The following is a 15,612-nucleotide window of genomic DNA, read 5'->3' on the forward strand; positions in this document are numbered from 1 at the left end:
TCAAAACAACCTCCTTGCAGTCAAGGTCTCTGCAAGCAAATTACTATGATTTAAATCAATCCTCTAATAGCAAGGTGCAGAAGACGGGTACTGTCAGGTGGCTTGAAGAAAAAAACTTGACTGGAGAGATCTTCGAAAAATGAAAAATTTTAATTTAGTTTAAATTTTTTTGTAGGCGGTGTACAGAGTTCCCTGACTGCCTTACCTTCACTGTTTAACCTCTGCCTTGTGACCTAGGCTGGTTGTGGAAGAAAATAATTTACAAAGTACATTTAATTACTACTCGATTGTTCTGTAACTATGGAAGTACTAATTCACCTTCCTTTGCACCAAATGGTTTCTAAAATCATAACGATTTGGCCATCTTCTCTTGGGAATAAGCTGTCGCTGGGGGGGTGTGGGTGTGGAGGGAAAGGGTAAGATCGAAGTTCAAATTAAAGACCAGAAAGGATGTTTTCATTCGAATAACCTCAACCTAGCTGCTACCTTCCCACTCATCTCTGCAAACTTCAAACCCTCCAGGAGCGGCGGGCTGCAGGAAGCCGGCGGCTCTGGGGCACCCCTCCACCGCCGCTGTCAGGACCCCGCGAAGGGGTGAGCCGGGCGGAAAAAGTTCTCTGCTCGGCTCCCGCCCTCTCAAGAACTGCAGCTAGCGTAGTGGGGGGCGGGCGGACCGGTCACGGAGGAATCTGCAATTTCCGGGAGGTTGGGGAAGCGACCCCTAACACCGCAGGGCTGGGGCAGCCCTAGAGCCCGGCTTCCCGGTTCCGTAAGCCTGCGGGGCGCGCCTGCAAGGGGCGCGCTCTCGCCCCCACCTGCGGCCGTGGGGAGCGTCCGGGCCCGGCGGGGAGGGGCTCGCTCGCAGCAACCCGGCCGGGGCGGGGCCCGGGAGGCGGGGTCTCCGGCTCACCGGGGCCGGGCGGCGCCTGGAGCAGGCGGGAGGGGCCCAGACGGCCGGTTGAACGGCGGCCGCAGCTGCAGCAGAACGGCCCGCCGGCGGCTTGGGGCCGCGCGCCGGGAACCTCGCGGGGCGGGCGGGCGCCGCACCCCCTGCCTGGCCGCCTGCGCCCCGGGGAGGCCGCCCGTGCGCGACGCGACCAGCAGTATGAGCAGCGGCTACAGCAGCCTGGAGGAGGACTCCGAGGACTTCTTCTTCACCGCCAGGACCTCCTTCTTCAGGAGAGCGCCCCAGGGCAAGCCCCGCGCCGGCCAGCAAGTGAGTGGAGTGCGCGGCGGGCGCTGCTGCTTTTCCCCCATCGCCCTGGCGAGGCAGGACCCCAACTCCACGTGTCTCTGCGGGGATGCTCGCCCGGGAGGAGGAGGAGGCCGAAGAGTGGCTTTTGCCTTTTTCGGTCCCGGGAACATGGCTTGAACCTCTGCCTGTGGGCGTGGGGTGCCCTGGGCTAGGGAAGCGGGAGGAAGGGCGGGGAGGCGGAGGGCCGCTCTTGCCTTCCGCGCCAGATGGCCTCTGCGGCTCCGCCTGGGGGCCGCGGGCTGCGGGGGAGCAGTTCTGAGAGCCAGGAGAATTCCCCGGGCCATTCCCGGCGTCTCCCCTTCGCGTCCCTGCCGGGTCAACGGTCGAGTTTCCCCACCGTCCCTCCTTGTTAGTACGCCCAATGGCCCTTGGCCCCAGCGTGTCGTGGGGGAGTGTGTAATGGCCTTGGGTGGCCGCGGTGCCCTGCCTCCCCTCGCCCTGCTTGGGGCGCGCTGGTGGGGGAGGGGACCCGAGGGCCGCGCGGACCCGACAATAGTAGGCGCTCACGAAATCTGGGTTGCTGGGCTTGGAGGCTGTGCGTTTCCTGTAAGTCAAGTTTATGGGAGTCCCGAATGTTTTGCAAACAAGCTCCGGCGCTAGATAGAAACTAGCCGGCGAGAGCTGAGCTTTAGGCCGGTTTCTTCCTTTTTTGGAGGAAGCATGCCGTGGGAAGCATGGCTTGGGAAAAGATGGGAAGGGAACTTGTGCCAGTTTTGCCGGTCGTGACAGTGTTTTTTAGGGAGGCTTTCCAGACCCGGCGCTTGAACCCGCGGCCTGCCGCCCTTGGGAGCCGGGCCAATCCGGCCACGCTCTCATCAGATTACAGAAGACTGTAATGGAACAAACTTGTTGCTTTTCGAAAGCAACACGTGCTTCGGACGTTTCTTTCAGACAGTCCTGGAGACTCGAAGCAAGAGAAATCGTTCCGGGTGATGGTTTTTGTATTTTTTTAATTTTTAATTTTTTGTTTTGTTTTTGTTTTTGGGTGGCGGAAGGGAATCTGTCCAGGGTGCCCTTGCCAGGTCTGCTTTTAAGTTTATTGAGCCCCTTTCTGAGGTCAAGTTTCTTTCGAAGATTCGGAAGTTCTAGTCTTTTCAGCGTCTTAACCAAACCGGGAGAAGGGATGATGAAGGGCCAGACTGAAGTCAAGTGTCCTTATTCTGTAACAAAGATTAATAGGGTTAATGGTGAGTGAAGTGCCCGGTGACAGTTTCGTCTTTATGGTTTTTTCAGACTTTCCAGGGAGCACTATTTACTAGGGTGATCTCTTTATTTTCAGTAGAGAATGTGCTAATAGCACGAGTTTGGAAGTCAGAAGTCTCCCCCGCCCCATCTCACTTTCCATCAGTTATGGAAAATGGATTAAAAAAATAATCGCACACACTTGTTAATTTTTTTGTTTTAAGGATTTAATTTTTTTTTTTTATTTTAGTTGGACACAATACCTTTATTTAATTTTTATGTGGTGCTGAGAATCAAACCTAGGGCCTTACATATGCTAGGCCAGTGCTCTACCACTGAGCCACAACCCCAGCCCTAGGAAAAATGGATTTTCCTTGTGCTTTTTTTTCTTTTTTTTCTTTTTAAACTTTGCTTTTCTCTTTCTTTTCTGGGTCTGTCCTTTCTTTACCTTCTTCACTTGGCATTTTTCACCTTCCACTTAGGTTGTTGTTGCCATTTGACACATGGAGGCTGCTTGGGCTAGATTGAAGTCTGTTTCAGAGGTGGCTAGTAATCCCCAGAGAACTAGTCAGCTCTTGGATTCTCCAGGTGTGTGACATTCTCCTTTACAAGGGACAGAATCTCCAGGTTGGAATTGAGAATTCTTTGGTGCTTTAACAAGAAAAAAGCATTTCTTTTTAGCTTTATATGCATATGGTGGTTTTATGTTGTATGCGTTAATTTATGTAAGTAACCTAGCATATATATTATGCTCATGTAATATTGTTTATTGAGCATTTAGAATTAATCTAACATTAATATGTCTTTTGAAGGATTTTGTTGAAAGTCAGAACAGTAAGGCCTGGTTCCTGGCTTGAAAAGTCTTGCATATATGTTCTGAAGCTCTATTACCTGTGCATTTCCCCTTCTAGCATAATAAATGCAAGGTGCTGAGTTACAGAAGTTATTTGCCAGGGAGAGAAAGGGTCCTAAATTGAATTTTAGTGGGCATTTTGTTTTATCTAAAGAAAGTACTGTCTTTTAAGTTCCTGCTAAGATTTGTGAATAAGGAAGTGATATAAAGCACTCTTGGTGGAATATTTTTTATAGGGTCAGATAAGTTGTCATTTTATTATGCTTATGATTATAAGAATAAGATAAATACTTCCGACATACAGTGTAGTATTGAAGTTTTTCTCTAGGTGGAAAGAGGTTGCTGTAATATCTGTTATTGATAGTAGTGATTTTTATTTAAAAAAAATTTTTTTTGTAGTTGTAGATGGACAGAATGCCTTTATTTGTTATTTTATGCGGCGCTGAGGGTCGAACCCAGTGCCTCACATGTCCCAGGCAAGTGCCCTGTCACTGAGCTGCAGCTCCAGCCCCAGTAGTGATTATTTTTTATGCTGTTGACCATCTAGTGGAAAAGCTGGGAAATTTGGTTTCTAAAGCTCTTAAAAATATTTAGAAAAGGTCAGATGTTTGTGGTGAATGCATGGTGGGGAGGAAATGGTAAGGACAGGATGAGAATTTTCTTTCTTTTGCCAAGAGAAGGAATGTAACCCAACTTCTTTCTCCAACCTGAACAAAATCCTTAAAGACAATGGACGTGTCATCATTTTTTTTCTATTTTCTTTTTAAAAAATATTTTTGTTAGTTGTTGATGAACCTTAATTTATTTATGTATATGTGGTGCTGAAGATTGAACCCAGTGCCTCACACATGCTAGGCAAGTGTTCTACCACTGAGCTACAACTCCAGCTCCTCTTATTTTCTTTTCTGTACCATTCTCTTAAAAAAAAAAAAAGGAAAAAAAAAAAGGGAAAAAAAGGATTAAAAACCTGTCTGAAGGATATAAAGAAAATGCCTTTTCGTGGCATTTCCAATGTTGTGTATTATAACTGTGTCCCCAGGCCTTGAACTGGTACCTGACATATAGTAGTTGTTCAGTGAAGACTAGTTGAATGAATGAAAGCTTTCCTGGCTTGAAAATAATTGGATTACTGTTTTCAAATGTACTCTAGCTTATGATTCTCCCAAGAACCCTTTGAAGCATTAACCTAATGAAAGAGAAGGTATTGTATAGGGCGGGTGCAACACATCTGTAATCTCATCTACTTGGTATGCAGAAGGCTGAGGCAGGAGGATTGCAAGTTTGAGGCCACCCTGGGCAACTTAGCAAGACCTTGTCTTAAAATAATAAAGAATTGGGGATGTAGCTCAGTGGGAACATGTCCCTGGGTTCAATACCAGGGGCAATGGGACGGGGAAACAGGAAATATTGTTAAGTGATTGTCTAAGGGTCCATACTTAGAAGGAAGACTGGAATTTGGGTTTTCTGACTCAAATTTCACTTTCCTTTTTGTTACCTTTTAGCACAAACATTTTTAAAATATAATTTTCCCTTTGCAAATTTGGATGTATGTAAGTTAGGAGTTTTTTTAAAATTAAACTTTGTCTTGCACATATTATCATCAGAGTTCTTAATCCCCTTTTTTAGATTGACCCAGTTTCCAGGGATCTACCTAATTGTAGTTTCAAGCAGATCCCAAAATGTTGATGATTCTGTAGTTCATGACTTGCCTTTTCTGATTTTATGACAAAATCAAGCTACCTATAAAGATAGGACACATTCAGAAATCCAAAGAGTAGAGGTGGCCCAAAATTATTAGTGTAATCTGTTGGAGCATGTCTTATTTCTTGTTTAATAAGATGATCACCTTTCTTCCTGAGCCTTTGGTAGTGCTTTTGCTTTATAAGCAGAATAGTGCAGACACATTGAGAAACTCGAATTGTCTTCTGAACCATCCACACTTTGTAAAAAGCAATACTGAGGAATTGTTTAATAAGGCATACCTGTGGTACATAAAAAACCTTAAATTCACTCTTTGGGTTTTCTCCTTATTATCATTTCAGTAGTTTTGTGGCTCTTTATTTGGCTATGTCTTATTGTGAGAATTGGCAATAGTAAGTTTTGAAGGTAGGTCACTGGGGCCAAAGAATAGTAGGTTTATAGCATCAAAGGTATTTTGGTTATATTTCTTTTGTGTGTGTGTGTGTGTGTGTGTGTGTGTGTTTAGTACCGGGGTTTGAATCCAGCGGTGCTCTGCCACTCAGCTATAGCCCCGGCCCTTTTTATTTTGAGGAAGGGTTTCACTGAGTTGCTGAGACTGGCTTTGAATTTGTGATCCTCCTGCCTCAGCCTCTTGAGTTGTGTGGTGCTGTGCTTGGCTGGTTGTACTAATGTTTAATCCCTGGGCTATTGAATGTAAACATTCCTACCAGCCATTTTGCCCTGTGCAAGGTGATTTGCACATTTGCCTGCATGTCTGATCTATTCTGTTCTTACATGGTCTTAATCCATTGGAATTTTGTGTTTATATGAGCAGGACTCACAAAGGCATATTGCTTTAACAGAATTTCAAAAGAAAATTAGTAGTTCCCAATCTCTTATAACCTCATATGTGACCAATACACTCCTTATTCTGTTTCTTCTTCCGGCTAACTTGCAGTATTTGGAATTATTTGGAAAGCATTGACACAAAACATTTATGAAAAGCAAGGCTAAAAATATCTAATAATGTGGTTATTCTTTTCAGACTTCCTTTGGCAGTCAGTGCCTGTCATGCTGTGAACATTCTCTTTCTGGGAGAAGAAAAATGAGGCTGACCCAAAGCTTTCTAGTGTGTTCTGATCACCAGCTCTTAGCCCTGGGCATCAGCGCTTGTCTTCCCCCACCTACCTAACATAACTCACTGCTCTTTGATAAAGGCCCTAGATTGAGGCTTGCTTTGGACTCCTAATTTGGCCCAAGGTCATTAGCTACCCATGGCAACCCTCTTCATAAGGGATGGTGAAAAGACAGTAGGGTGTATGGTAGCTGCAGGCAAAGGAGCTTCTGAATGATGTATCAGGGCTAATGTGGTCTGTTTGTGCCTTTGTCATTGTGTAGTAGGAAGTTTTGATACAGCTGAACAAACATTACCTATGTCACAAGACCCAACTGATTGTTCACTCTCTTATTTATTTATTATTATTATTTTTAATATGTATATATTTTAGTTGGCAATGGACCTTTATCTATCTATCTATCTGTCTATCTATCTATCTATCTATCTATCTATCTATCTATCTATCTATCTATCTATCTATCTATCTATATGCAGTGCTGAGAATCAACCCAGTGCCTTGCATGTGCTAGGTAAGTGCTCTGCCACTGAGCCACAACCCCAGCCCCATATTTATTTTTGACACAGTGTCTATCTATGTTGCCCAGGCTGACCTCAAATTCCTGGGCTCAAGTCCTTCTACCTCAGCTCCTGCGTAGCTGGGACTGCAGATGTATGTCACCAAGCCTGGCTTATAATAGCTTTTATAGTAGCATATAACTAGAACTATAAGCATGTTAGTTTTCTCTTAATTCTTTTCAGAATCCAGGTTATTCCCCTTTCTGAACCTTGGCCTGGAGTTGCTTCCCTCCATTATCCTTCTTGTGTCAACTTAAATGTCACCTCCGAGAAATCTTCCTGAATCACATATCTAAAGTAGATGCCCTCCCCTCTGTTAAAGCTCTCTGTTCTTTCCCTTCATAGCAATAATATAATTTTTAAAAAATGAAGATGGAGACTGGTATGCTTATTTTGCACATAAAATAAAGGATCAACTAAAAATGAATAAAAATCTCTCTCTCTCTCTCTTTTTTTTTTTTTTTTGTAGTACTAGGGGTTAAACCCAAGAAGGTTCTACCTCTGAGCTATATCTAAGCCCTTTTATTTTTTGACAGGGTTTCCTTAAGTTGCTCAGTCTGGCCTTACACTTGTGATTCTCTTGCCTCAGCCTCCTCAGTACCTGTGATTATAGGCGAATACCACCATGCCTAGTAAGCCTGCTTATTTTGGGTGGATGTCCCAGTACTTGGTACTATTAGTCTGTTAGTTTTCCTTTATATATAAGTGCACATAATTCCCCATGCCCCCTCTCCAAATAAAAAATTGTAAAACGTCACAATATCTTACAGGTGGTAGTCATTTAAAATAGAATGATATTGGTGATATGTAATTACTAGCTATATATTTTCTATTACTAGTTATACTAATAATATGTATTAGTTATTCTAGTAATATATGCTAGTTATTATTAGTAATATATATGACTATATATTTTCCCCTTATTTTAAGAAAGCTTGTCATTTTTTTTTAACCAGGGATTGAACCCACTTCAATCCACTGAGCCACTACCCAGCCCTATTTTGTATTTTTTTTAGAGACAGGGTCTCACTGAGTTGTTTAGCACCTCACTGTTGCTGAGGCTGGCTTTGAACTCTCCTGCCTCAGCCTTTGGAGCCACTGGGATTACAGGCTGCGCAACCACACCTGGCTTGTCATTCATTTTTTCAGTGAACAATATTTAGAGTGCCTTACTATGTACTAGGCTCTGGGGATAGAGTGGTGAACAAAACCAAGTCCCTAGTCTCATTTAGTAATCCGTTTAAAAGACATTCCAGATAGACAAAATATCTCTTAGATTCTTCTTTCAAGAACTTGCTGCTTTAATGTATTTAAGGAAACTTAGAGCTTTTTTATAGTTTAACAGGAACATACCTATTTTATTGTCAAACTGTATGTCCATTTAGATGGAAATGTCAACATTGAGGGGTATCCCTGTAAGACACTGACTGACATCTGAGCTATATTGTAGCACATTTAGTCATTTAGTAGATGGCCCTTTTTCAACAGAAACAATCATCTTCAAGGATATAAAATGCAACAGTTAATTAGAGTTAATTGAACCTCTGGTATTAACCAAAATATGAACCAAAATTAACCACAACAATAACAAATTAACTGAATCTGGTTTATTTCCAATGTTTGTCTTCATAGTTCTGGTTTGACTATCAGTGACTAGTCAAATGACTTTTGTTTCAATGTTAATTTTTAGTTTTTTCTGGTGCTGGGGAAGGAACCTAGGGCCTCACATGTGCTAAACACGTGCCCTTGCCAATGTTTTTCAATGGAGAAGGTGAGCTATGCTCAATAAGAAGGATGTCAGAAACCATAATAAATAAAATTTGAAATACATGTAAAAATATTATAGTTTGTTCTGAGTGAAAAGTGAACATGCTAAAGCCATGCCATCCAATATAGTACTCACCGGAGCCCTTGAAATGTGACTAGTTGAAGTTAAGATGTGCTGTAAGTATAAAATATCAGATTTTAAAGACCTAACCATGAAAGAAAGTAAGGTATATCACAGTAATTTAAAAATATTGATTGCATGTTTAAATGATATTATTTTGGGCAAATTGACTTCAATAAGATTAATTTTACCTGCTTATTTTTTAATATGCTTACTGGAACATTTAAAATATACAGGTAGTTTGAATTATAATTTCTTCTGGACAGTGCTGCATGCTGAAGTAGAGCTAATAGTCCTTGCCATACGTTTGAATCTCCATCTCTGGGTGGCTATTGGTGGATGGGGTGCCATTTCAGTGTGCTACAAAGATTGCAGTTTGTGAAGGGGGAACTTGCTCTTTATTGTTGGGAATGGGTTCTTCTTGGACTGTCTTGGATCATGCACACAGCATTTGGAGGTTGTGAAACTTTTGTATAGGGAACTTCTTTTTTAAAAAAATGTGAGCTAATAGGATGAAGCTGCCCTACTGGCATTCTAAATGCAACTCTGCCTTCAGTTTACAGAGAGAATAGGGCTCATTATTTCATAGAGTATTAAAACAGCAAGCTTAATATGCATTTTATGGACTGTAATTGCTAACTGCTGCTACATGATTCATTCAGCTAAGAATAATTTACTAATTATATATTGCAGCACTTGGTTCTTTTTCCAGATGTTAAACAAAGTGAGATTATTAGAGGAGGAAAAGGGACAAATTTGGGTATTAGAAACTAGAATAATAGATTTTTTTAGAAGATCTTGAATTTAACAGAGTTAGAATATAATCAGCAAAGTGTTCCCCTGAAGTTACGTGATGTGTGTGTCTTTAAAAATTGGTTGGGGCAGGGATTGTGGCTCTGGTAGAGCACTTGCCTAGTGTATGGGAGGCACTGGGTTCGATCCATAGGACCACATAAAAATAAATAAATGAAATACAGGTGTCCACCTACAACTAAATATATATATATATAACCTTTCATATATATATATAATCTTTTATATATATAGATAAAAGATTGTTCAGGGTCCTTTTCTAAATTCATTTATTTCCAAGTGCTTATTGAATATTCACAATGTGCTGGACTAGGAGCTAGGAATTCAATGGTGAGCAAAACAGACTGAAACATGCAGTTTAGTAGTCTGCATAGATCATTTGAGTTTGTTCAAGTAAGCGAAATCATACAGTACTGTATTTATCTTTTTGTGATTGACTTAGTTCAGTTTGCATAATGTATTCAAGGTTTATCTGTGTTATAGCATGTGTCAGGATTTCCTTCATTTTAAAGACCAAATAATACTCCATTGTATGCATATATATATATTTTTTTGTTTATCCATTCATTCATCTATCAGTACTTGGGTTGCTTCTACCTTTTGGCTATGGTGAATAATGCTCCTGTGAACACAGCTGTACGGATATCAGTTAGAGGCCCTACTTAAGATTCTTTTGGATGTGTATCCAGAAGTGCTATCGATATGTGCCATTTGGTAATTCTGTTTCTAATTTTTTGATAAACACTGTACTGACAAATTTAAATCTTGCTATTTAATCTATAATTATGGGATTTGTTTTAAAACTGGGAATCAAACCCAGGAGTGCTTTACCACTGAGATACATTCCCAGCCCTTTTTTATTTTTTATTGTGAGATAGAGCCTCCCTAAGTTGCCCAGGCTGTCCTTGAACTTGTGAGCCTCCTGCTTTAGCTTTCTGAATATCTGGGATTATAGGAGTGAGACATCATGTCTGGCCAAATTATGAGGCATTTTGTGCCACCACACCTGGTTGAATTATGAGATATTACTGCAAGATTTCAGTTTTCATTTTTATGTCTACATTGTATTTTATTTAATAGGGATTATTCCCAAATGTTGGATAATTTAGTATTTCTAATTTTTACTACTACATAATACTGAACATGTTGAGCATGAAACTTTTCCATTATGGATTAATAGGATAGATATTCAAAAATGGAATTTTGCTGAGCATGAGGGCATGGTCATTTTTATGGCTGCCATTATATATTGTCAATTTATGACTATATTTTTACTCAGTTACATTACTCTCTTAGCTCTAAAAAAAACTTCTTTGAGTAAAGGCACCTTATTGTCATTTGACTTTCATTCTTTTAACAGTGAATTTGACATTTTTCTGTGCTTCTAAGAGAATCTTCTTTTGGGTGAGCATTGTCATGCATGGCCTTTGGCCACTTGTCTCTTAGGTAGGCGGAAGTCTTAGAGGGCTATTCTTGAGTCCTGTGCATATTTAACTGGGTAATGTTCCCCTTTTTTGTGGTCAGCTGAACTTCAGGTTATTTTTATGACTTACACTGTACCAAAGGGTCATTACATATTTTGGTATTTTGAAATACTTCAGAATGTGTTTCAGGTTGACATCACTGAAACTCAGAATAAAAAGCTTATTACTTGTATAGTTACCACATAGGACAGGGATTATGAAGAAAGCAGCACCGAGAATACAGAGGTGGGGAGTTGGCTGGTGTGTCTTTACTAGCCTTGTGAGAAAGGGGAACTGTAAATCCTGTTTATCTTTGAATTTCTGTAAATTTAGGGCTAGTTTACGATCATTCTGGTGGGAGTATCTAAGTTATAAGTAGCCTAAGTATTAGAAAAAAGAGTGGAAAACAAACTACTGAAAACTCCTCCCAGCAAAGAATTCATACTGTTTACTTATAGGCTTATCATCTTGATGAGAAATTGCAATTAGAGAGGAATCTGACATTGCCAGATACTTAAAGGCTTGTTGGTGCCTCTGTAGAAAATTATTGCTTCATCACATGGTGTAACTTCTTGTTTGCCCTGATTTTTTTTCCTTTTTTTTTTTGGTACTGGGTGTTAACCCAGAGGCACTTTACCACCAAGTTAAGTCCCCAGCCCTTTTTCAAAGAAAATGTTGTTTGTTCTTTTTAATTATACATGACAGTAGACTGTATTTTGCTGTACTATACATATATGAAGTATAACTTCCCATTTTTGTGTTTGTATATGATGGTGTTACACTAGTCGTGTATTCATTTATGAACATAGGAAAGTTATGTTCCATTCATTCTACTGTCTTTCTCATTCCCTTTCCTGCTCCCTTCCCCTCATTCCCCTTTGTCTAATCCCAAGTACTTCGGCCACCCCCTCCCCATCGCATGTTAGCATTTAGCATCCACATATCAGAATATTTGGCCTTTTTTGGGGGGGGGCGGGGATGACTTATATCCCCAGTTATTTTCTTTTTTTATTTTGAGTCAGGGTCTCACTGAGTTGCTTAAGGCCTTGCTTAGTTGCAGAGGCTGGCCTTGAACATGTGATCCTCCTGCCTCAGCCTCCTGAGTCACTGGGATTACAGGCGAGCACCATTACCCCCAGCTAGGATTGTTTTTATTATGTGAATTTTTTTGTTTTTGCAGTGCTGGTGATCAAATCCAGGTCTTCATACTCTTCACTGTGCTAAATGGACCCCATCCCCCCCTTAAATCCCCATTTTTCTTAGCTTGAATAAGCTTACCTTGAAAACTTCCCACAAATGCTTGCTTTGGGGAATTTTCCAAAATATTTTGCCAAATGGGGCACCGTGGCACACACCTGTAACCCCAGGACTCAGAAGACTGAGGCAGGGAGACTGAGACCCAGTCGCAAAATAAGGGCTGGAGGTATGGCTCAGTGATAAAACACCCCTGGCCCTGGGTTCAGTTTCCAGTACTAAAGAAAAAAGTCAGTGTGGTCATAGAAATTTATGAGTATGTGATATAGGTCTCAAATAGTAAAAACTTATGAAATTAGAAAACAATGTAGCTAAATGTATTATATAGGAAAAGTACTAATACTAAAGTTTAGCATTCTATACCATTTTACAATTACCAGAGCATCCCAGGAAAATTAAAATTCACATGATCTTATTACCTTAATTCTGTAGAACTTTTTGAGAAACTAACCACAAAAGTTTTAATGAGATAGGCCTTAAGCAGATGCAGGTTTCATGGCATGAGAGAGGTGAATTAGGAATACTTGACTACAGTGAGTAATTTCCCAGCTATGGGAAAATGTAAATATTATGTAGATGGTTAAAGAAACAATAATATCACTTTTGTCCATTTCAGGTCTGTCTCGGTTTGTTTAAACAGGCTTGTGGATTGCTTTTTCTTGCCAGGAAGGTACTGCCCTTTCAAATCTTTCTGAAGTTTGAAAATTGCTTTCTTGCTTTTCCTGTGACCATCAGAGGTCACGCGGCAGAGTTAGCACAACACTGCTATGCTTAGTTTGATCCTTGGTGTCCTGTTGGTCTCTGGTAGAGGAAATCTGTTCTATGAATTATACCCAAATAATTATTCTTGCCATTTGGTGGAGAGGACTTGCAGGGGAAATAAATACTGTTCAAAAATGCAAACCTAGCACCAGTATCAGCACATCAACTTCAGATCCATTCTGAAGGGGGAGTTCTGTTAAAGTTTTGAAGTTGACATTCCAGTAAGTAGATAGATCTGCACTGTTGGAGGTAAGAGCTTAAAACTCAGTGTTGAGCCAGGAATAGTGACTATAATTCCAGCAACTCTGGAGGCTGATTCAGGAGTTTCACAAGCTTGAGGCCAACTTCATCAACTTAGTGAGACCCTGCCTCAAACTCAAATTCACAAAGGGCTGGGGATGTAGCTCAGTGGTAGAGAACTTTCTTAGCATGCTCAAGATCCTGGCTTCAATCCTTGGTGCCATGAAAAACAAAAACGAAAACTCAGTATTGGTAAGGGAGGGAATTGGGTTTTGTTATGGGCTAAAAAGATACGTGTTCTTAACTGATGAATTGACTGATTGGAAGCAGTTAGGTATGGTAGGCAGCCTGAATTGAAATCAGTGCTGGCTGTGTTGTCTTGGGCAAGTCATTGCACATCTTTAAGCCTCAGTTTCCTCATCTGTAAACTAGTGGCCAGTGTGGCAGGTAATAAGCGTTAATAAATGTTAGCTGTTGTTATCTTTAAAAGGTTCTATTGTATATGATCATTTACAAATTCTTTAACTGATGGTGGTTGAGAGATTTAAAGTGAACTACCTACTTAGCCAAAGAGCCCAAAGATGAGGAAACTGTAGGTGTCTCTTTGGCTTTGTTAACTAAAATGAATTGGGAGTCCCAAAGTAATTGATAAGGAAAGAGCTTCAGTGTTCCTGGAGGTGGTTATTTTTGTTTTCAAACTGCCTGCCCTATCTATCACCGGTGCCTTTGTTTTCTGGTTAGGGAGCTGTTTCCTCCTGACCAAGCCAGAGGCCACCTCAGGTCTTCACCAACTTCTTTCTCCTTTCAAGTGGCCACCCTAGCTTGAAGGAGCAAAAAGTGGTTCTTTTGCCCAAGCATTTATATGTAAGCTAACACACATTGTATGGGCTTTTAAAATGGAAACTTCCTCTTTTCTGCCTCTGACTGCAGAATTCTGGCAGTCTTGCCCTGGGCTGCTCACTTGACTGGGTGACAAATTCCGCTTCATCCTGGGGGCTTTCCTTTTTCCTCTAGTAGGTCTTGTGCTCATTGTTTAGGGACTTAGTCACTGTCTTGTTTCTGGTTTTTAGGAGATCAAATCAAATGAGGTAATCTGGGCAAATTGAACTGCATGATGTGCTGCAAAAGGAGACTCTGCGGCTGTTGTTGGAGCCCAGTTCCCTGCTGTGGCTGCCTTCCCAGCCCTGCTCTCCCACCCACAGTGTCCATCTCAGTGCAGGGATTTCAGCTTTGCTGGCTTTCACAGTTTGGAAACAGACTTGCTTATGCTTGAATGCAGATGTTGAAGGAACTCAATCAGTCATGTGATCTGTTTGGTCAACTCTTCAGAGTTCATTTATACTCAGTAAAACTGGGATGAGTTGTGGAATCTGGTGGGAAACCTTCCTATGGGGGATCCTTCTGGAGTTGGTTGTTTATTCTCCACCCCTAATATCCCCTTTCTTTTGATTGTGTGTTTCTTACAAAAAAATTGGTTGTCTGAAACTGACTTTATGTAATTCCAAATACCATTATAAGCATTTTTAATAGTCTTAAAAATTTAATTTGTTTGAGGTATAGTGTCAGTGATATAATCTCAATTGAAGTATATTATTATTAACTAGTTAATTCAAATAAAAGAATAAATAGCTGGCATTGAAGGGCATGTTCAATAAAAGTTAACTATTTTGTATAATGGTATTAGCATTACTAATATAAAACAGTTTGGTAGGAGCTTTTACTGAGTAAGTTTTATTCAGTAGGGAGGTCTGTGAACCTAGAATTGGGAGACTCTTTGTTCTGGATGTGTCATTTATCAGTTCTGGAAGCTTGAGCAAGTTTCCTTAATTAGCTTCCTTGGGTATTTGAGAGGGATAAAATAAAATTATGTGGAAAGCATTCCTAGATTATAAATCATTACAGTTGCCAATATGACAGTATCATAGGTGGGTTTAGAGACTACTCTTAAAATTGTTTTTTCTTGCTTTTAATCCTGTCTCACGTAAGTTGATTACGAGTTATGAAGCCTACCAGGAGGTGACACTCGATAAATAGTTGTTGAAAATGTCCCCTGGGAAAAAAAAAAAAAGAAAATATTCCATTTCTTCTCTATTTTTTTCTGGAAAGTAGTGATTTAGGGCCCTGAACAATTGATATCCAAGTTTAAATTACATTCTGAAGTGATTTTGGTATTTATGAAGCTCTCTGATGACATTCCAGCTCATTGTTGTATCAGGGGAATTGAGCAAATTGTTTTATTCTTTTTGATTATTCTGTGAGCTTCACAAGGGCAGATCACATCTCTAGTTCACCACTGCACAGTCACGAGTTGATCAATCATGGGGCTACTTTTTGAGAAATGTGTCATTAGGCAATTTAATCATGGGAACATCAGAGTGTACTTACACCAACCTAGAAGGTACAGGTCAGTCACTTGGTGTGGCCTCTTGATGCAGTCAAGAGGTACAGTAAACACAAGATGTATGAGACTGCTGCCAGAGTAACACAGCATCCTGTTTTACAGTACACTTTTTTCAAATAAGTAGAAGG

At 40.8% G+C, this 15,612-nt stretch overlaps 1 protein-coding gene across 1 annotated transcript in view; it reads left to right on the forward strand.

Annotated features, from left to right (window-relative positions):
• The first annotated feature begins 931 nt into the window (after positions 1–931).
• The window catches only part of RASSF3 (Ras association domain family member 3), a 69,757-nt gene continuing 55,076 nt past the window's right edge, over positions 932–15,612 (forward strand). The window contains exon 1 of the mRNA XM_079139699.1: positions 932–1,216. Coding sequence (XP_078995825.1) covers positions 1,106–1,216 — 111 coding nt within the window. The 5' untranslated portion in view covers positions 932–1,105. The remainder of the gene's footprint in view (positions 1,217–15,612) is intronic.

This window comes from Sciurus vulgaris (assembly GCF_902686455.1).
Source record: "Sciurus vulgaris genome assembly, chromosome: 5".
NCBI classification, from domain to species: domain Eukaryota; kingdom Metazoa; phylum Chordata; class Mammalia; order Rodentia; family Sciuridae; genus Sciurus; species Sciurus vulgaris.